At 47.8% G+C, this 23,158-nt stretch overlaps 1 protein-coding gene across 2 annotated transcripts in view; it reads right to left on the bottom strand.

The window, feature by feature from the left end:
• The window catches only part of atf7a (activating transcription factor 7a), a 28,235-nt gene extending 5,077 nt beyond the window's left edge, over positions 1 to 23,158 (bottom strand). The window contains exons 1-11 of one of the 2 annotated variants that reach the window (XM_061257614.1): positions 23,027 to 23,158; positions 14,370 to 14,441; positions 8,443 to 8,539; positions 7,520 to 7,650; positions 7,051 to 7,206; positions 6,198 to 6,352; positions 5,951 to 6,047; positions 5,356 to 5,475; positions 2,632 to 2,781; positions 2,027 to 2,215; positions 1,479 to 1,584 (exon numbers count right to left, since the gene is read on the bottom strand). In XM_061257614.1, the coding sequence (XP_061113598.1) occupies positions 1,479 to 1,584; positions 2,027 to 2,215; positions 2,632 to 2,781; positions 5,356 to 5,475; positions 5,951 to 6,047; positions 6,198 to 6,352; positions 7,051 to 7,206; positions 7,520 to 7,650; positions 8,443 to 8,539; positions 14,370 to 14,417 (1,249 nt within the window). In that variant the 5' untranslated portion in view covers positions 14,418 to 14,441; positions 23,027 to 23,158. Of the gene's footprint in view, positions 1 to 1,478; positions 1,585 to 2,026; positions 2,216 to 2,631; positions 2,782 to 5,355; positions 5,476 to 5,950; positions 6,048 to 6,197; positions 6,353 to 7,050; positions 7,207 to 7,519; positions 7,651 to 8,442; positions 8,540 to 14,369; positions 14,749 to 23,026 lie in introns of those variants that run through there. The other variant, XM_061257613.1, reaches the window with a different exon arrangement.

The following is a 23,158-nucleotide window of genomic DNA, read 5'->3' as shown; positions in this document are numbered from 1 at the left end:
TACCCACTCACCTCAAACACACAGCATTACCCACTGACCTCAAACACACAATATTACCCACTGACCTCAAACACACAGCATTATCCACTCACCTCAAACACACAATATTACCTACTGACCTCAAACACGTTACCCACTCACCTCAAACACACAGCATTATCCACTCACCTCAAACACACAATATTACCCACTGACCTGAAACACACAGCATTACCCACTCACCTCAAACACACAGCATTACCCACTCACCTCAAACACACAATATTACCCACTCACCTGAAACACACAGCATTACCCACTCACCTCAAACACACAGCATTACCCACTTACCTCAAACACACAGCATTACCCACTCACCTCAAACACAACATTACCCACTCACCTCAAACACAACATTACCCACTCACCTCAAACACAACATTACCCACTCACGCCAAACACAACATTACCCACTCACCTCAAACACAACATTATCCACTCACCTCAAACACAACATTACCCACTCACCTCAAACACAACATTACCCACTCACCTCAAACACAACATTATCCACTCACCTCAAACACACAGCATTACCCACTCACGCCAAACACACAGCATTACCCACTCACCTCAAAGGCACAACATTACCCACTCACAACATTACCCGCTCATGTCAAACACACAACATTAACCACTCACAACATTACCCGCTCACAACATTACCTGCTCATGTCAAACACACAACATTAACCACTCACAACATTAACCGTTCATGTCAAACACACAACATTACCCATTCACAACATTAACCACTCATGTCAAACACAAAACATTACCCGCTCATGTCAAACACACAACATTACCCACTCACAACATTAACCACTCATGTCAAACACAAAACATTACCCGCTCATGTCAAACACACAACATTACCCACTCACATCAAACACAAACAATGACTCAGCCACAGACTGCAGAAACAATATGCACCAAGTGTCTGCCACCCATTCACTTTCCATGGGCTTGTGAAACTTGCTTTGAAACTATGGACATATAAAATGCCCAATTCACATCAAACCCAAATTAGCCAACTCAGCCACAGACTGTAGAAACCACAGACCATAGCCTACTTTCCATGGGCTTGTGAAAAGTATTTTGTAACCACTGAACCTACTGCTAATATACAAATTGGGGAAAAAATAACTGACTTTTTATTTTGACCGTGTTGCTACCATTGATGTACATTGAAAGGGGTGGCTGAATCACCTTTACTGGAGCCAACTGCACTGTCACGAGTCAGAAACGTCTCACAACAACACCAGGAAGTGAGCCCGATTTTGGCTGCTTGTGCTCAACCTGTGTATCCCCCTTCCATTGCGGTTTCTGCGCCATGATCTTGTCTCAGTCTAAAACTCTCTCTACTCTCTCCCTGTCTGAATGAAGTGAAAAAATACATAATACCCGCTCTCCTCCCTCCACCCCTGCCGCTCCCTTACCCAGGTAGACACTGTTCTTCTGCAGAGTGGTGACGGGACAGTCCTTATGGGCCAGCAGCAGCTGCTTCAGATGGGCCACCTCATTCCTCAACAGGGACACTTCATTCTGGGGAAAGAGCAGTTGATACACGCCTGTTACCCGCTATGACACAGCTATTAAATGCCATTCCACTTCTATTACCCTGCTACATTCGCATACGGCTGCTACACGCTAGCACACCACGCCATACACAATCATAATGCCCTGTTTCTGACAGACAAATGAGCCATGGATAGAAAGAGACAGACAGAGAGGTGGCTGACTCACAGACAGAAACAGAGACAGAGAGACAGAGAGACAGAGACAGAGACAGACAGAGAGACAGAGAGACACAGAGACAGAGACAGAGACAGAGACAGAGACAGAGACAGAGACACAGAGACAGAGAGACAGAGAGACAGAGAGACAGAGAGACAGATAGAGAGAGAGAGAGAGAGAGAGAGAGAGAGAGAGAGAGAGAGAGAGGCGGCTGACACACAGACAGAGACAGACAGGCAGACAGACTCACAGAGAGGGAGACGTTCATGGAGGTGAGCTCCTCGGCCTTCTTCTCCAGGGAGTTGACCCAGACCTTGCGCTTCTGCCTGCAGCGGGAGGCGGCCGCCCGGTTCCTCTCCAGGAAGCGCTGTCTCCGCTCGTCCGGATCGTCCTCCGCCGTCCTCCGCCTCCGCCCGCCAGTGGGCTGGGCCGGGGACACCTGGGCCAATCAGAGGGGGGAGGAAGGGGGTCATCCACAATGCCACAGGAGCAGTATAAACAGGCGTTGGTGCGTGGGGTGAGTCTGTGAGTGAGTGTGTGTGTGTGCGTACCTGAGGCTGGGCAGTCAGGTGTGTGTGTGTGTGTGTGTGTGTGTGTGTGTACATGTGTGTGTGTGTGTATACGTGTGTACCTGAGGCTGGGCGGTCAGGTGTGTGCGTGCGTGCGTGCATGTGTACGTGTGTGTGTGTGTGTGTGTGTACGTGTGTGTGTATACGTGTGTACCTGAGGCTGGGCGGTCAGGTGTATGCGTGCGTGCGTGCGTGCATGTGTACGTGTGTGTGTGTGTACGTGTGTACCTGAGGCTGGGCGGTCAGGAGCGTGCGTGCGTACGTGTGTGTGTGTATACGTGTGTACCTGAGGCTGGGCGGGGGACGGGGCGTCAGGGTGCTGTACCAGCAGCTGGCTCTGCTCCTGTCTCTGAGGCACCATGGGACTGGAGCCCATGGCCACGCCCCCATAGCTGTGTCCTGCAGGAGCCTGGTGAGACAGCGCCGCCTTCAGTCTCTGTGGGGAACAGCAGCCAGAGCCATCAGCACACTGCTACAGGAGGAGCAAGTGCATTTACATATCCTTACCTGTGTTTACCTGCGTTTACCTGCCTTTACCTGCCCTTATCCACCTTTACCAGTGTTTACCTGTCCTCACTTCCATTTGCCAGCAGTGACACTTTATACATCACAGCAGTCTGTCCTGCTATCGTATTCTTTACTGTATTCCGATGGGAAGAAAGCAGAAAGGGCCACAGACAGGGAAGCGATTCACAGTACAGAAAGTGCCGTGGTAGGAGATAGAACCCTCAACCATTGGAGGGGGGGCTCATATATAGCTGGAGTCCTGGCCCGCCTACAGACTGCACCACACTTATTTTTACATTGTCATCTTGCCTAGCTCTAATCTCCAGCTCTAGTGTTCCGTTGCTATGTGGCTAAAAGCATCTGCCAAATGACTGAATTGTGCATTTGCTATATCTCCAGCTCTCTCACTCGCACCCTTGTCATATGGCATGCTCCGTTTGTCTCATCAGATTCATCTACAAGGTTCAAGTTTTTATCTTTGTGGTCATTCCTAGCACTGAACTGTACTCTCTAGGATCTTTCAGCGCACTTGTCCCTGGTAATGGTAATGCACTTTGTTGAACGTCACTTTGGATAAGAGCGTCTGCCAAATGCTTGTAATGTAGTGTAATGTGGGTTTCCATGGGTGTTTGTTATTTTTTCTTTGATTGTAAAATTGCAGGTCCCCGTGGGAAAGCCTTCGTAGGGAGAACCGTGAGGGCCAGGAGGAGCTAGCTCTGTAGCAACCACCTGGGCTCCTTGTTGCCCTCACTGCCTTTTCTACCTTTTTGTTAATATAACCATTTATTTCGTTAATAAACATATCCTTTTGTGTTTACAGTCCACAGTCTGCTTTATGTAATGGAATTATATATTAAATAGATTAATTCTCAGTGGACACAGGCCTGGATTCCACAATCATGCGAGCCATGAGGATGTTTAAGCAGGAAACATGGTTTCAGCCAAAAACAGATTAGAGTAAGATGCAAGATGACTCGCAGGAAATTAAAGAAATTATGTAAACAACTTAAATAATTCAAGATACACGCACATGTGTGTATTCAGGTAACACGCTGTATTATTCATGGGCACTGTTAAATATCCATGAGTTGTTTTTCTTAACATATAAGAGTAGACACCACAGAAGACATGTTAAACAGTACTCTCTTATTCAACGTAATGGCCTACTGGCATTCTTGTTAATGCAAATACCCCAGACTTCCTACGCACGAAAGCCAAAAGGGAATTTACAGCAATGCAAAGTAAATAAAGACAGTCGACTGATCACTCCCATGGTTCCCCCAACACTCGTTTCGGCCCCTGAACCAGAGGAATGCACCGAACGGCGCGGTCCCCTGAAACTATGCTGGTTTGTATGGTGGCCATCCTACGTCAAGCTCCAACTGAAGAAGTCACTTGATTCTTACAGCAAGACAGTCCTGTCCTGGAGTTACAAGGAAAGCAGACTGAGGGGCACTGACGCTAAACACAAAACTGCTTTAAACGCATCCAATGAGCCTCTTATCTTTACATAGCTGAACAAACGATTGGAGAGTAAATAATGTGCGTGCTCCTTCGTGTATCTTGCAAGGGGTGGGGGGGGGATTCTTTGACCTCAAAAACTTGTTTTTGTTGCTCAAATGTTGAAAGGTGACAGGAATGTGTGGAATTTAGCATTCCCATTGTGGGAGGGAGGGGGGTAAGAAGGGGCGTTTCCCAGCAGTGACACGTGGAGAGACTGAGCAACTTCAGGTAAATGTCCTGTGTGCGGCATGAATAGCACACCAAGCACTGAGATTCCCTCAGCAAGAGGACGTCCGCAAAGACAATGAAGGTCTTCTGCTCTTAGACAGTCTACTTACAAAAGCATCTTTCTCTTTCACCGTCTCTCACTCACTCACACACACACACACACACACACACACACACACACACACACACACACACACACACACACACACACACACACAGCACCATCTGCACTACTTTATACAGATGTGAGAGTCCACAGAGTTTGACACACAACAGACAGCACAAACACAGCTGTCCTACACGATGAGTGCTCAGCAGAGAATGGGACCTGATGGGCGAGCGAGAGCCATGACAGAGAGAGGGGAAGGAGGAGGGAGGGGGGATGAGAGAGCCATGACACCTCCACACCAGAGAGAGGGGGAGGAGGAGGGAGGGGGTATGAGAGAGCCATGACAGAGAGAGGGGGAGGAGGGAGGGGGGATGAGAGAGCCATGACACCTCCACACCAGAGAGAGGGGGAGGAGGAGGGGGGATGAGAGAGGGGGTAGTGCATAGCAGGGGTGCATGGGATTTTGCAACGTGTGTGTGTGTGCGTGCCCATAAGATTCTAACATGGACCTCAGCATGGGGTTTAGCGAGGGAGGGTGAGATTGACATCTTTTCTTTGGACTTGAGGACAAAGAAACAGAGGAGGGGAGCGCAGGAGAAAGAGAGTGATAGAGGAGGGGAGCGCTGGAGAAAGAGAGTGATAGAGGAGGGGAGACGTTCTCACCATTTTGGCCTCGTTGTGGAGGATGGACCCGGAAGGAGAGGAGGAGCCGCTGCCGCCCCCTCCCAGAGGGGGGCCGGGAATTCCAGGAACGTTGGGTACCGTGGGCATGGGCCGGGCCAGCTGCACACACACAGGAACACGGGTGAGCCACAGCGACCACGGAACACTCCACACAATTATCACACCCTTCCCCTGTGTTACTGCAAACATACATTCACAGGAAACCCACTAACGCTTGATTAGCAGTACAGTTTCACACCTCTGGAAGGGAAACCAGACACTGTCAGCTCGAAAATATTTACATTTAACCGCCATGGGCATATGTCCAATCCCCTGTAGGCATGTCTAAACCTCATATGGGCGTGTCCAACCCCCCTGTAGGCATGTCTAAACCGCATGTGGGCATGTCCAACCCCCCTGTAGGCATGTCTAAACCGCATGTGGGCATGTCCAACCCCCCTGTAGGCATGTCTAAACCTAATATGGGTGTGTCTAAACCCCCATGTTGGTGTATCCAACCCCCATGTGGGTGTGTCTAAACCCCCATGTTGGCGTGTCTATGCCCTGATGGGCGTGTGTATCTGCTGTCACTCACTGATATGACGGAGGGCATCTGAACCGGGCCTGGAAGAACTGGGACCGCCTGCCCATTGGGCAAATGCATCATCATGGGGTACGGGCCTGTGGGAGAGCTGCAGGGCGAGGAAGAGTGGAAAAGAGGGAGGGAGGAGAGGAGGAAAAGAGGGTAGAAGAAGCAGGGGCAAGAGAGAGAGCGTTAGAATGGGGGGAGAGAGTAACTGGTATTTGAATATGCTTTGGTGGGGGGGGTCCCCATCTCTTACCCCAGATGGCGGTTGGAGGGCGGGGCCTGGGTGATGACGGACGTTGGAGAGGGCATGGTGGGGTGCAGGGGATCGTAGCCCAGGTGGATGGGCAGGGAGCCCGGCCGTACGATGGTGGGGGTGGGGGCCGAGCTCACCACCGGTCTGGGAGGGCTCTGAAACCATGAAATACAGACCCTGAGACCCGCCGTCAGCACCCAGAAACACCACAACATCGCCTCATTGGCCAGCAGAGACACAACATCGCCTCATTGGCCAGCAGAGACACAACATCGCTTCATTGGCCAGCAGAAACACAACATCCCCTCATTGGCCAGCAGAAACACAACATCCCCTCATTGGCCAGCAGAAACACCACATCACCTCATTGGCTAGGAGAAACACAATATCGCCTCATTGGCCAGCAGAAACACAACCTTGCATAATCGCCTCAAAGAAAGTCAAGCACCCAGATTAAACACCACCTGAGGAGAAACAAGATTGGCTCTAGCGTCACCCAGGGATGTGAGAGATTCAGTTGGCCAATTGGGGAAAAAAGTGAGGAAGTCCTCCAAAGCCCCGTTCATACATGCATTTTTTGGCTCGACAACCAGTTATTAATTTTCTCATGTTCTGTGTTCATATACACACGCATATTTAGAAGACCGAGAACACATGTATGAACTTATATTGACCATATGACCATATTAAGAACTGAAATGAGGGGCAATGACAGCATGGTCAGCTGCAGCGAGAAGGGCGCCTCAAAGCCTGCGCTCCAACAATTATGTGTAAAAACCCAAAGCTCCCCCAGGGCTCAGTTTAGCAGCCTCCCCATTGGCCCTCTACATCCCAGCTCCGCCCTTCCTCTCACCATAGCTTCTGAGCAGCTTTCCGATTGGCTGGAGATGGATTCTGGGCTTCCTGGGGGGGAGGAGTCAACCTCCACTGGCTCCTCCTCCTTCACTTTCACATCTGAGGGGGTCTGTAGAGTCATGTCCAAGGCTCCACCATGGGGGGAGGCAGGGAGCTGGGAGGGAGGGGGGCAATAAGGAAGAGGGGGACAGACAATTAGTGAATCAGCTCTCCTTCAATACAGAAAGGAAACGCCTTTCCTGTGCAAAAACCATTCCTTGAACACTATGACCAGGGGAATCTAGCCTACTGCTCTGACAGTCCCCAAACTCTCTTAGTCCTGCCCTCCCCTTCCCCCTCACCCAACTGACGCAGTCACTCCATAAACACACTCGCACCACACCACCCCCCCCCTATAGACCCACCCCCTCCTTCCCTCCCATTCCCGCTCCCCGCTCCCCCCGACAGCCCCGCCCCCTCCCACTCACTGGGTTCTTGGCCCTCTTGTCGTCGTCCTCCTGGGCCTTGCGGAACTCCTGCTCGAAGGAGCTGGCCAGCTCGCTGAAGAGCCCCACCTCCTCGCAGTTCTTCAGGAAGCGGGTGGGCGTGGGCGTCTGGTCTGTCACGGTCAGGAGGGACACGTCACTTCAGATAAGAGGAATGTCACCGCAAAAGTGACAACCACTGAGGTGCCACTGCCAGCTCAAAGGGCCTACAAGCGCAACTGCTATTCCTTTCATTTGAAAAAATCTGAGGTAAACGGCTGTCGGATTTTTTTATTTGAATGGAAAGAAACATGGAAACGCCATGGATGGCAGATTGAGAGCCAGCAGGTTGGGAACTTGGCTGGCATTCCTCAGCTGCTTGTCTTAATCCCGCTGAAGAGGATGAGCTAATGACCATGAACAGCCCAGACCTCAAATTCACACCCAGTCCAAAACACACCAACTGTTACAGAATAACTCCCCGACCAGTCTGCTGGGGTATTTTATGCAATTTCATCAAGGCCAGAGGGAGGTGCACCCTCTACTGGCCAGCCAAAGCAACTTCCAGAAAGAAACTCAGTTGTTATGAGATATCCTACTTACTGACAGGCCCTGGCATAGGATATTATATTAACATGACACAAAAAACTCATCGGTGTGTGTGTGTCAGAGAGAGAGAGTGTGTGCGTGCGTGCGTGTGAGCATGTGACGGGGTGGGTGTGTGTGTGTGTGTGCGTGCGTGTGTCTAAGAGAGAGTGCGTGTGTGTGCGTGTTCATGCGTGTGTGCGTGTGTGCGTGGGTGCATGGGTGCATGGGTGCATGTGTTCATGTGTGAGAGAGTGAGTGTGTGCGTGTATGTGGGTATGTGTGTGTGCGTGTATGAGTGTATGTGTGTAACTGAACCAGGTCCATAGAGTGAAACACACCTGCGATGATGACAGAGTCCGTTCTGGCTGGTCCGAATTTCAGTGTCATTTCATGCTTGTGCTTATGTACAGCCAGGTGATCCTCATTAGTGAATCTCTGGAGAGATAGAGAGTGAGAGATAGAGAGAGAGAGAGAGAGAGAGAGAGAACGAGAGGGAGAGGGAGAGAGAGATGGAGAGAATGAGCGAGAGAGAGCGCAAACAAACAGTCAACTCACTGAGGAGAGGAGGGGCTAAGAATAGACAGAGGTGGGACAACCGAGGGAGGGAGTGAGAAAGAGAGAGGGAGGCAGAGAGGGAAAGTGAGAGCGGTGCTCCAGAAAGGATAGCAGGAAAGGAGGAGTTTCCACACCTAAAATATCACATTTCAGAAAAGCAGCTGACAGGACACCTGCAGTCTTACAGCCATCCCACAATGCATCTGAAACGCTCGCTCTGCAGGGCGTCCTGCTCCACGACACGAAGGCATATCAGCTGTCATGAGCACACAGGCCGCCAGAGTGCCACCATTTTACCCGCTTAGGCCAGCAGAAATATGCCTCGCGCCACTAAACCTTTCCTTTGGTCACACCAGAATCGCCCTGGCCTGAACTGTAGATTTAAATCTGTGCTGTCTGTGTGAGTGAGTGAGTTGTCCCTCCCGTTCCATCTTTATAGTGATGCACAGAGACAGCATTCTGTGCACAAAAATCTGGACAACAGTAGGGGTGGGTCGCCGAGAAGGCGTAGGCTGTTTGAATGCTGGGAGCTGACTGGCATGTCTTTTTTTCTGTGCTAAATTATAAACAGCCCTATTAAGACCGACTTCAGTAATAATAGGAGCCTAATAAACTATACTGTTAAAATAACATAAGGTTTCAGACTACAGCCAAATATAGAAAGAATGGCGAGACGTGTGTTTGACTCCCTCCCGTGTGAGTAGGCCGCTTGAGCACGTGGGTCTGGTTGCATTGCTGTTTGTTCTGATGCTGTACGAGGTCTTGAGGAGATGGAATAAACTACATGAATATGTTGTATTCTCATCTGCCAACTGAATGATACAAAAAAGATTTCCCAATGCATTTGTAAATGAATGACTCAGCCCATCAATCAGAAAGAACATTTTCATCCTAATAGATGATTCACACTATGAACAAGAGACGTTTTTGACTCAACAACAACAATCCTCGTTGCATAGCCAATTACCATACATCACCATACACCGTACCGTACATCAAATGAATTCAGTCGCAATATTTATCTGTGTGAAAATATTTAATAGCCACATAGATTTCACGAGTTCCAATTGTAATCAATAGAATCCACACACTCAACAATAATGAAGAAAATAAAAAAGAATCAAAAACATTTTTAAAAAACATAGTAGGGCAAGTATTAATAACTGGAGAGAAAAAATTGGCCTGTTTCATTGGCCCGAGTTAAATACAGCAGCTATTTTTCTCTGTTATGATTATGATTGAACCGTTCAAAACAAATCACAAAAATCTAAGCACCATGTCTACTGTGCAGTTTTTAAATCCATAAAAACGTCCTATTTTCAATGAGTAATAGTGACATTAATTTTAATAGTTTGTAAACATAATGCAAAATAATGTTACTGCCAATTGGAAGCTAGAGTAAGGTTCCATGGAAAATGTAAAATAATATATGTGCAGAAATAGCAATCGTACGTCAGACTACTGCAAACTTAGTGTCATTGTGAAAAGTGAGAAGCGTTACTGAACAGAGAGTCTTTTGGGAGCTGAAAGGAGCCAGATGCCCATCACCAGACAGGACAGAGCACACTGCACGCTGTAGGTTCACTGTGATGGACGATACAGTCACTGGCAGCAGCTACATAACATGACTCTTCTTTCACGATGAAATCTACTGATGTTAGACCCATGTTGTCTGCTCCACCTGCATCTCCCAGTCAGATGATGTGCTCCAACAGTTATTCCTGCTTTGACAGTCATTTGTATTAACAGCGGTGACAAAATAGCAAATGTGATGTCAAGAAAAAAAGGGGGAAGTAACATACCCGTTTGTGGGGAGCCATGGAACATTTTTGGGTGTGACCAAATTTTATGAACTGAAAAAGTTACTGGAACCAGTGTAAAAAGTTAATGGGGGACCTGTTTTAGGATCTTAGACCATGGGGCCAAACCGTGCACAAGAATTGTGCATTAAAAGGATGCATCAGCCAGTAGCAAAAGCTTTTCATTTCTAACTATTTTTAGCTGTTCATTTAAACCCTGGCAAGGACACAATTTATTGTGAAACAGTGCTTATGCTAAGATGTGAAGAGTCCCAGCTAACAAGACTGGGACCAGTGCCTCCTGACAAATACCTTCGAACACTACGATTCAGAGTCCTGCGCTTACTCGGGTGGGACGCTACCTACTCACCAGTCCAGAAACAGAACGAGTTGAGGCAGACAGAGGTTTGTTTTGTTAGGGGACATACCAAGAGCCTCGCTTTGTTTCCTCGGCATTTTACTGTGTGTTCGAGCAGACGGAGAGCGAAGAGCTGCAATATTTACATAAACGTAGGCAAAGACGAAAATGCTGCCAAAGGATTTTGGCTTCGATTCAATCACATTCGTCCGTTGACTAACAGTTAAAAGCAAGAATCTTTTAATACGCAGAAACACACTGGTGAATTCAACAATCACTAAATTTAACTAAAAAAACAGAACACTATGATGCTTGTGTTCACACACGCAAGTCAAAGTTAAGGACAAACATTGAATAAAGGCCTATTATTCATGAACCAATGAAATCTGGGAATAGAGCTTGAAGCTCTGCTCATACAAATACTCAAACACAACAATCCAATTGGCACACGCATTTAAAACATCCAACAAATGTATTCAAAAACGTAAACCTGAAAAATCAGAAAAAAGAAAAATAAAGGCCAAAGGTTGTGCTTCACCCAGTCAAATTCAGATATACCCAACTCAGCTCCCCACATGGGGCACTCAGCAAGGTACCTGAATAAATATCCAGTGTCAATGGGCTGAACGCAAAAAGAAAATGCAAGTTGTGCAAGTCGCTCCAATAAAAAAAAGTCTGCTAACAATAATCATTCTTTTTAAAATAATCTTTCTTTTACACTTCAGCGAAAAGCCTGACATGTAAAGATTACTGCCTGTGCGTGGGAAACCATTACCGCCAAATGAAAGACCTGCATCCACTCACACATTCAAGGCCAACGAAACAGAAATACCAAAAACGTATCTGTAACTACGCAAAAAAATCAACATCTCCCTCTGGCTCTTTTGTTAGGTCAGTCATTTGGATGCCTCTCTCGGTAAACGTAACGTGATCCTGGGATAACTTTTCCCGAAAGAAAACCGTGCGCATTCCCAGCACCTCCGCCCGCCCGCCGGCCCACCTGTTGGAGTCTCTCTCGCGGCCCTTTTCAATGTCTTCAGACTATTTCTGTCGCGGTGGCAGGGAAACACAGTGAAGTGTCAGGTCTGAGTTGTATTTTTAGACGCGCCAGCACCACCGATACAACAACTGGCGGGCGCGCAGCCCCCTGCCCCCGGTAAGGTTAACGCGTGGCTCCCGGATGAATTTCACAGCGCGGGGACGACGGCAACACTAGCCCAACGCTGAGCGAGGAGGGGGGCCAGGGAGGTGAATTTAGACCTCTCACATTCCACAACAGGTCTTGTCTGTTTATGCGGAGCAGGAGGGCAAAAATCATTGCGGGAGCGCAGAGCCGGCACGACGAAAACACAGAAATATCGGGTCCCGCTGGCCCGTTTTGAAAACCGTGTGCCTTAAAGCCGAGTGACTCCTGTCCTGTGGCGCTCAGTTTATTCAGCATCCGCATCTTTGTCCAAAGCCTGGGGGAGATCCTCCACAGGTCAGAGACACCCCACATCCATCATGCCAGCCTGACTGCCCGCTGTCCCCAAACCTCACCCAGCCAACAGGAGGGCAGGCTCTAAAGCTGTGACAGGGCCCAGGTGTGGCAGCAATGCAGGTCTTCACCAAAGGGACACCACACTGCCCTGCCTGACATGACACAGGGTGCCACAGGCGGGTTCTCGAAGACCAGAGGCAGAGACAGGGGGAGGTGGTCCAGGCCCAACTAGAGGGAGGGGGGCAGCGAGCCCCCCAGGGGTGCTGAAAACCCAATAAGGGTTTATGCCAGGGGCTGCCGGGTGGGCCCTTCCATTAAGACGCAGACATGTCACACTGCCCATGGTCTGGTATGGCATTCTGACCGTGTCGGTGTATTGACTCTGACCTGCAGAACTGCCAGGATGACATGATGACAGAGGCCTACAAAGACAATTAGGGCATATTTAAAAAAGGAATATTTGGTTAAGAGTGGCCAAGTCGTACCTCTGATTGGGGGGGGGGGGGGGGGGGGTTAGGAGACACAGCTGCAAAAACTATAATAAGGAAGAAAAATAATTCTGAAGACATTGATGCAGAACACTCCCGCTGTGTGTCCCACTGGAAATAACCTTGAATGACACAGCATTTGAAGATGGGACTATCATCACCTCTAATCTTCATGCTTAGACAAGTTACTTGGCCATTGTAAGCTGGGAAACACGCACAGCCATAGAGCCATGGTCTGAGTCTCAAAAGAATGGAGATGAGGGCAAGATCCACTTAATCCACTGAACAGAAAGATCCACTTAATCACCCGGCTCTGGGCTTTCATCACAGACGGTGACACAGACCAACAGACCAACAGCAAACCGCGTCCGCACACACGGCGCTGCGAGTCCGAACAGGAGCGCGCCTCCCTCACCACCCAACAGGCCTCCGCACCCTCCGAGGAGAGGGGGAACGCTCCAAAATAACGCGCTGGCTCATGCGTTATGCAGCCCCCGCACCATGCGCTCGGTTGAGCGCTCGCGCCCGCCTCGAACCGCCTCCTCGGGTCATTCTGAGCAACGGTGAACAACAGCATCTCCCACAGCAAGAGCTGGAGGTCTGATCCAGTCTACATCGCCACCGCCCTCCAACGCTCCCCTAAAAACACACCAGCCTGTAAAGCTCTAACCCAGAGATGTCCATACTGCAGTCTGTAACCTCCAGCACCCACCCTGCCCCCCACCCAAAAAGCACACTTATATACTCATACCTCCTGCCTTCGGCAGTCTGTAACCTCCAGCACACACCCAAAAAGCACACTTATATACTCATACCTCCTGCCTTCTACAGTCTGTAACCTCCAGCACACACCCAAAAAGCACACGTATATACTCGTACCTCCAGCATGTAGTAATGAAATGGCCAATCACATGATAAGGGTACCGTCCTTCAAGGCTCAGGCTGTCTCACACTGCGAGCACTTCCTGTTTTTAGGGTGGCCCTGCTCCGGCGCACTACTCCGTTCACTACAGCCAGGCGTGTCGGCTGATGTGTTTTTAAAATGCGTCATCCCCTGTTTATGCAGGGGGGGACGGGTTTGGGGATGGGGGAGACCCCCTCTGGGCAGCTCAGAAGTGCCGGGCGGGGCACACTGCACCCATAACACAACCTGGATTAGTCACCGTGAGTCGTTTCTGAGTCGGGGCTGAACGCCGTTAGCGGTTAGCGTGGATGCACTTGCGCTCATCAACCTCATCAGCTGTGCCAGGCCTGCCGTGTGGTTACCACGGCAGCAGTGGGTCTGGGGCAGAGGTGACAACATAACACCATAACCCAGCAACACACTTCTGCTCTTTCGCCCTGCATCCTGAACACATGACTCACTCACTCACATACACACACTCACATACAAACACTCACGCGCGCGCACACACACACGCGCACGCACACACGCGCACACACATATACACACACACGCACGCACGCACGCACGCACGCACGCACGCACGCACGCACGCACGCACGCACACACACACACACAAACACACACAAATGCACGCATACACACACACGCACACACGAAACCCAGGACAGGAGCACTCACCTGCCCACACCCCGGGGCGTTGCAGACAAAAGGTCGGTCATCCCCCATTTTAGCGCTGGCTTTGCAGGGTAACTGTGGGAGAGGAGAGGAAAACATTGCTGACATTAATCGACTAAACCTTCGTCTCCTAGTGATGAACCAAGCAGGGATGCTTCAGTCTGTATCCTCCGCCAGCCAAGGAAACCAGAGTGTGTTTAAAAATAAAACCTGGCAGTGAAGAAAAACACACACACACACACACACACACGTCTCGGGTTTGGGTCTCCCTGGTGATACTTCCCGCATGCTCGGGGTTTCCACGCTGGCCAATCAGAAGCGGAGATGAGGCAAGGAGGAAGCCAGTCTGCATGAGGAAGTCTCTTCAACCGTCTTTCTCCTTCTCTCTCTCCCTTCATCTCCCTTCCCATCTCTCTCTCACACCCTCCCTCCTTCCTCTCCCTCCTCCGTGCTCGACTCCCCACCTGATCCTCCTCACACACTCCTGCAAAGCTCGCGTTACAGAATTTCCATTATTCCCCAGCATACCAAACCCCCTCACAAAGCTCTACTCCACACACACAATCCCCTCCACCAGACCCCGTTTAGCAGAGGCCTTCAGGTTCAGATCCTGTTCACGGGAAACAGAAGCCGTCACTCGAACCTGCAACTGATCCCCGGTTTTGCCTGAAGCGTTGATCTGGCTTGATGGAGAGCTTTCAAATGTTTTCAATAGTTTTCTATTCCTAACTGAAAGGGACTGCAGTCAAGACTACAGCTGATGTAGAGCTGATAGCGAGTTCAGGCAGAAAAAAGGAAGTGACTGGCCCGAGAGATGTCGGAGCTGTGAGGAGAAGACGCTACTGCACCCATTCCATCACACACTGAGGCCCAAATCTACAGAACCTACCGTACGTCCAGCTCACAGACTTTCATTTAAACGGCCATCATCGCCTCGTCATGCTAGCCTGCATGTTAGCCACGCACACACTCCTTATGCCTGCTCCATAGAGCATTCGCAGTCCAACTGTGTTCAGGGCCAGGTTTACAAGTAAACATTTTCAGCACTTGTAAAGCTAATAAGAGAAACCTCTATGGTCGGTATATTGAAAATATTGACAGAAGTCACGGAGCAGTCATGGCGAAGTCGTTGAAAATCATGGGAAACCGGGAAAATAATGGAAGAAATCAGAGTTAAAAAAAGAAAAGAAAAAAAAAGAAAAAGGTAATTAATAGCAGCAGGGTGCAGTAAACAATTAAAACATGCACGCGAAGGTAACAACTGCTTGAAGTTTCAAAACATCAACAGGAAGTATCCAGCTGCTTGGAACAAATGGCCTACAAGTAAAATTTTATTATTTAATTTAACAGAATGTTGTTTTAAAATAGAGCACGCTCAACTTGATGTAATAAACACTACTACATGTTGTACATTGCTAGGTTTGGTCTTTGATGGAGTGCTTAACGCCACAGACTATTACCAGCATTGTTGACAGGAGCTGACATACAGTCCCCTCCAAAAAGTATTGGAACAGCAAGGTCAATTCCTTTGGTTTTGCAAACAAGACAATCGAGTTTGAGGTCAAAAGATGTACATGAGATGACAGATTCAAATTTCAGCTTTTATTTCCTGGTATTTTTATCTAGATTTCTTGAACAACTTGGAACATATCACCTTTTGTATCAGACCACCCAATTTCTCGGTGAGCAAAAGTATTGGAACATGTGACTGGCAGGAGTTTTTTTTTTTCTTGCCCAGATGTGTCCCGTTAGATTTATTGGTTAAACAATAAATACTTTTGAATGCCTAGTCTTGGTTTTAGCCTTGGGTTTTGCTTGTGAAAACTGTATTTGTGTTAGAAAAGATAAACCAACAGGATGACCGGAGAGCTGTCTCTGGGAGAAAAGCAAGTAATTTTGAAACTCAGAAAAGAGGGGAAATCCATTGCACAAGCATCGAGGATACCTTATACAACAAGTTGGATTGTCCTGAAAAAGAAAAAAACCATACTGAGAAACAGACATCGAACAGGTCGACCAAGAAACATTATGAGAGCTGTGAAGAAAAATCAGTCAGTGACATCACAAATAATCTCCACATGGCAGGAGTGAAGATTTCTCAAACAACCGTTCGAAGAAGACTTAAAGAGCAGCAATATAGAGGCTATACCACAAGATGCAAGCCACTCATCAGTAGTAAGAATCAGAAGGCGAGATTAGTTTACAAAGAAGTACAGAGATGAGCCACAAAAGTTCTGGAACAAAGTTTTTTGGACTGATGAGACAAGATTAACCTCTACCAAAGTGATGGAAAGGCCAAAGTGTGGAGAAAGAAGGGATCTGCTCATGATCCAAACTATACAAGCTCATCTGGTGGAGCAGATGGTGGAGGAAGTGTCATGGTTTTGGCTTGCATGGCTGCTGTGGGTTCACTAGTCTTTATTGATGATGTAACGTATGATGGTAGCAGCAGGATGAATTCAAAAACATTCTGTCTGCCAACTTACGGAGAAATGCGTCCAAACTAATTGGGAGAAACTTCATCATGAAGCAAGACAATGACCGAAACACACTACTGCCAAAGTAACAAAGGACTTCATTAGGGAGAAAAAGTGGAAGATTTTAGACTGGCCAAGCCAACCACCAGACCTTAACCCAATTGAGAATGAAGGGAACCCCCCCCCCCCCACCAAACAAACAACAACTGAAAGAGGCTGCAGTAAAAGCCTGGAAAAGCATCACAAAAAAAGAGTGCAAGCAACAGTTTGGTGATGTCAATGGGTCACAGGCTTGATGCAGTTATTGCAAGCAAGGGATATGCTACCAAATATTAAGTGTTATTTACTTTCATTTACTTAAATACTCTCAGTTCCAATACTTTTGCTCACCTAAAAATTGGGTGGTGCTATGTTCGAAGTAGTTTAACATTTCTAGGTGTTAATACCAGGAAACAAAAGCTGCAATTTTAAACTCTTGTCTCATGTTCATCTTTTTATCTCAACCCCAAATGTATTCAGTGTATTGCAAAAACAGAGGAATTAGCCTTGCTATTCCAATACATTTGGAGGGGAATGTACATCTGATTGCAACTACTGACAAGGACGGAAATCTTGATTCCCACGCATTCCAAACAGCCGTACCTATTTGTTTCACCTGCCAATGTTGTTAAAATGTGCAGGTCTTTACAAATAACCCGTAGGCTACGTTACAGTTGAGCTATCTTACAGAAGTGCCAAAAAAAACTTCAAATGGAGGAAATTGCATAAAATGCGTCATGGAAATGGCAATAAAATGGTAAAATCAGGGAGTCCGAGCCACCTGTGAAATCCGCAAAACAAACACCCAGCCATAACCATGACCAATCATTGATGCGTAGCGTAGTGGTTAAGGTAAATGACTTGGACAAGGTCGATGGTTCTAATCCCGGGGTAGCGACAATAAGATCCACATACCCGTTGGGCCCTTGAGCAAGGCCCTTAATCCTGCATTGCTCCAGGGGAGGATTGTCTCCTGCTTAGTCTAATCAATTGTACATCGGTCTGGATAAGAGCGTCTGCCAAATGCCAATAATGTAATGCAAAGTAATGTGATGATGTTAATGTTTACATGTGCCAAAAGGTTCCCCAATGCTAAAGGTCTTAATAAATCAGGCCCGTCGTGGTTTAAAGACTCGTTTCCATCTTGCCATACCCACCCCGCATTAATTAATTCGTTAGACTCTCCGAATAAGTCAGGTTTGTAGTATTTTCTGGCATTGAAGAAAAATAAGATAACATTAAACTTAAATGAAGAACACAGGGTGGCGATGGCCATGAATGTTTAATTACGCCCCACCCAGCCCGTGACGAGCTTTGTTTGGTTACACAACCTCTGCCGCCCCGGGACGCACGCCACCGTCTTCCCCGCAGCCACACCCTTGTGAAGGTCCCCGTCCGGCTACTCCTGCGTTCATGCTTAAATCATCACCGCTACACACTCAAACATAGTAAACCGCTAATGACCACCACCGATACGCTCAGTCACAGTCTGCCCAATGAGACTCCCCTGAGGACAGTCAACAGTGAAAATGCAGGTGAATGCTGTTTAATAGCCTCTCCAGCTTCCCATTCAGAGAGCAAATAGGCTCTTTATGCCTACAGAGCACCCCTCCCCCCCTGAAGCTCATTACTGAGGGAACATCGGGGTGCCAGCTTCCTCCAGCACGGGCATCGCCCAATCAATCCGGACAGGGAGGGGCTGAAAGTAGCCACAGAGTGAGTGAGTGTGTGTGTGTGTTTGTGTGTGTGTCTGTGTGTGTGTGTGTGTGTTTGTGTGTGTGTCTGTGCGTGCGTGCAATTATTTTCCCTTCAAATGTTAGAGCTCCGGTTTTTAGGTCATGACCTAGACCTACAAACAAAAAAATCTGGTGGCCCAATTCCATGCACATCCAAGAGACCTGGCAGCGATGCCCCAGCCCTGGCCTGTTCACTACGATTTCTCCCACTCAGCAGGTGTGGGGGAGGGCAGCAGGGGAAGACCGCAGGCCTGTACTGTTTGATACAGCCTGCTAGGAAACTGACTAAACAAACTGTATTAATAGATCCTCCTGCAGCCAGCAACTACACATCTATTGCTGGGGATCCAGCATGCGGAGAGAACGAGAGAGAGGGGACAGGAGAGAGATGGTGACAGATGGGCAAGAACAAGACCAATGAAAGACTGAGAGTTGAAGAGTGTTAGTCGCAAAAAAAAAAAAAAACGTGTAAAAATGAGATTGGTTCCAAGACAATAATTACCCACTGTGTGAAATATGCCTGTTCCCACGAGAGGGGAAAGAGGAGTGTCTGCCCTGGTGGTGTCCATCCCAGCCAGAGACAGGAGCTCATGCCCCGCACACTGACCCTTTCTACTCATTATACCTTTTTTACCTAAATCCGTTTCCCCTGTCTCTCAGTTTGGGACGCCTTATCATCCACACACCGCAGCCCTCAACGCAAGCTCCGTTATCCATTGGGGAACGCGCGGGTGAGCACGAGCTCTCCTCCAAAACACGGAGCGGTGCCGCCTCTTCTTGCCACACCGCAGTTCGTGAGTCATGCTGGCAGACCTGAGTTGAGGAGGGAGATGCTTCACGTGCAGTTCAACAGACAGACCTGAGTTGAGGAGGGAGACGCTTCATGTTCAACAGACAGACTTGGGGGCGCCTGAGTGGCTAGCAGGGGTGGTGAGTGGCGAGGCTGTAATCGCAGCGAGCAACACACCCATCCCACAGTGATGCTAGAGCCTATTGCGCATCAATGCCAGATTCAACACCAGACACTGAGGCCCATGCACACACTGGAGCAGTGCATTACCAACATGAGCCACCCAGCTGCTCCATAAGACAGGGGTGGTGGCAAACACAAGAATACTTTAGTCAAGATACACAACTGCTGGAAAAAGACACATAGGCGGAGGGAGAGGGAAAGAGAAAGAGGTGGGAGAGAGAGGAGGAGGAGGAGGAGGAAGACAGAGAGAAAATACACTAAAAACCATTGGTGACATGCCTGCAGCATGTTCAACAGCCCAGCATTAGGAAACAGAAATTCGCCGCCATAACTGCAGCATGCTAGAGAATGTTCTAGAAGGCTAGTCTGTAGGGCGTATCCAACACAGGTAAGAATATTCCAAACTGGACCTGGACCAGAGTTGCTACGGTTTACCAAGACCAAGGAAGCCCTTCATCCAGGTCTGCAAAATTGCACAGCAACCTTGGAAACACGGACAAGACGGAAAATGCCAAACAACGCTGCCGAAACCACCATGTTCTGGGACACAGGCCCCAGATGCTGAGACTTTGGCCCCATTTACAAGGCTCTGGAATCCTGGATGTTTGTTATTGGAACCATACAGGCCCTGACCCTGTACCCCCCCCCCCACTCACACCCATGGCAAGCTGCCTTTTTAACAATGTAGCGTGAAGATAAAGTCGCGATTCACAAGCAGCCAGCACAACGTGATTATCAGGATGCTCGTTCCGCTTGTTTAGGTGTTTCGGCAAAATCTTGGATAAGATAAACTGCCTTCCTGCTTTCTTCCTCGCCTCAGTTACCCTGATCAATGGCCCACATCAAGGACTGCAGCCCAATATGCTTTTATAGATCAAGTTCTCACACAGGCTTACTGTGGGCCTACATACTTACCACGCACTCAACAATACAAAAGGAGGTCAATTACATAATGTCAATTTGATTCCACAAATCTGCTTCAGATAAGAAGCAGGATGGATGCAAGAGGCAGCAACAGGGGAGCGCGATCACACCCTGAGTGCTGCTACTGAAACGGTTTGTCAATGGGAAAACGTGAGCAAAAGACAGGGAAACCATTGTGGAGGGTAGAGTCCTGCAGCCAGAGGCTGACCCTCGAAAGTCTTGTCTCCGATTCCAGGCCAGGGGATTCTCTGGACCGATTCTGAGGACAATCTAAGAACTGGTGTGTCAACCCTCGCTCTTTGAGCAGGGGTGTAGATTCAATTAAAATCAAAATCAAATTAAATTTACTGCCAGACCCAATGCCACTGCCAAATAAATCAATTTTTATAAATCTGGATAAACTCTTGTGATGTGATAGACAGAGCCTGACCACACCAAAGCAAGGAGCTCAGAACTTTTGCTCTCTGCTTTTTTTTCCTGGGAGGGGGGGTAATATTACTCCAAAAATCTAATAATGAGTCCAAACATTCTGACACCATCTATCACCACTGCAGCGCTTGAGCTCGCTCCATCATTGACAATCGTCGACAATGACAGAAAAAAAAAAACGATTTGTTATCTTGTGTTTTTCTTTTTTCGTACGTTTTAAATACCAGAATCATACCGAGGTCACAACGTGTATGCCAATACATAAAGCATATGCACAGCACAATTTCCCGCTGTTCAGTTGAGAAAATAGGAAACAACGCGACCCACATTTGTGGGGTGTCGGATGCGTTTCCCATATCGCCGCATGTCTACGGTGGTGACAGTGCAGGGGACGGCTGGGGGGACGTCCCAAATATATCACAAGATTAAATGACAATACATCGCATTAGTTAGTCGACGAATGTGTGCGGATAAACGTATGACGTTTACATCTTATATATTCTGCAACCCACTTATTTACGAAGCATGACAGTCGATGGACGTAAATAAAGCTGTTAGCTAGCAGCCATGCTATCCAACACTACGACGACTGTGGTCCCACCCGCGTTACAGCTAGCTAACGTTAGCCACAACTGCATAAACTGGACATAACATCTTGTCTAGCAGCGCTGTTTTTTCGTAAGTACAATGCTTTAGCTACAAAACAAATTGATAATGGGTGCAGCAACATACCGAGCCATCCAGCAAAATGATTATATTGACATCACGCGAATTATATAAAAAAAGAACAATGTAAAAAGTTTTCCTCCCCAAACTTTATTTCACTGTGATTTGTGCATATGTAATGTGATATATAGATGCACCATTTAACAAACAGGATAGCTAATCTAACTTAGCTAACGTTACCCATCATAACTGTGACAGTTGGGTCAACGTCCTGTCGTTTGTTTTGAGCAGCAAAAACAAACACAGTTTTAGTATACGTTAGCGAGCTACATTTATGTGTTCCTCGATAAGGATATCAATAGCTGACTAGCTCCATCGCTATAATTAATATTTATCCAAGCTGGCTGGCTCAATGAACAAAATCCTTCTTACCTGACTTCTTAGATCCTGCAAGTTTGCTTATGGATAGCCGTGGCTGCACCAGGCTTGCAAAGTAACGCTTAGTAAGTTAACGTTACATTAATATTTCCTCAAATAAATGGCTAGAGAGGATAAAGCACATACAGTAGCTGGCTACCGAAATAAAGAACTGAAACAATTGACGTAGCCTGCTAAGTAGTTAATAGCAAAATGATTTGCTTTGCGCCCAGCCAGTAGGCAATTTTTGGAATCGAACACTATTGACAATACAACATGAAATGTTGCCTTTTTAAAAATATATTGCTTGACTGGAATCAAATACAGAGCAACTAGCTACCAGGCCAACTACTGACTAGTCCCACACGTCACTATCAAAAGATATTAGCTAGCTAGCCAGCTAGCTACCAAAAACCCTTGTATAACTTAGCCATATCGGTAGACTTGCTTGACCCTGCCTTTTCCCGCATGTGCCCGCCCTCCGTTGATCTTTATTGGCTAAACATATTCCAAGCAGTCCTTCGTCTCTTACTCATTGGCTCAAAGACTGTCAATAGCGTCAATGGTATAGCATAATTGGCTGTTAGAGATGCCTCTCACTTGTTGGAATTTCCCCCTTTTCCTCCATACAGACCGAACGCCAGTCGAGAAGGCCGTTGGCATACTTGGCTAGCTAGTCCGAAAGTGTGTAGTTAAGTTAGCTCGCTAAATTAGCCAACCCCAGCGCCGAAAATACCAAGATAACTTCAGCAGGCACTTCATGCAACTGACAACATGACAAAAATACACTAAGACTTGCTAGTACAATTGCTAAAACGGTCAGTTAAACGCTTGCTCAACAGTATCAGAATAAAAACGAGTGCAGAGCACAGCGCAAAAAAAACATACGATAGCAAAGTTAGCTAACATTACATTAGCTAGATCTCTAGTGGTCAGCTATCAAGTTAGTCATCTAGCTAGCTAATCGTATTTTAACAACATAAACCAAAGCTCACTCACAGTTCTGTCCGGTCGCGCGTAGGGCGCCTCTCCCCGGTTTTGGTCTGGGTTACACCTGGATTGTGGTCCGGACAGTAGTAGAATGTTTACAAACTCACACAGCGCCCCACTCTCTCCCCCTCTCCTCTCCTC

The sequence above is a fragment of the Conger conger genome, chromosome 10 (genome assembly GCF_963514075.1).
Source record: "Conger conger chromosome 10, fConCon1.1, whole genome shotgun sequence".
In the NCBI taxonomy this organism is placed as follows: Eukaryota; Metazoa; Chordata; class Actinopteri; order Anguilliformes; family Congridae; genus Conger; species Conger conger.
Note: the sequence above shows the minus strand (reverse complement) of the source record. Positions and strands in the feature narration are given on the sequence as shown.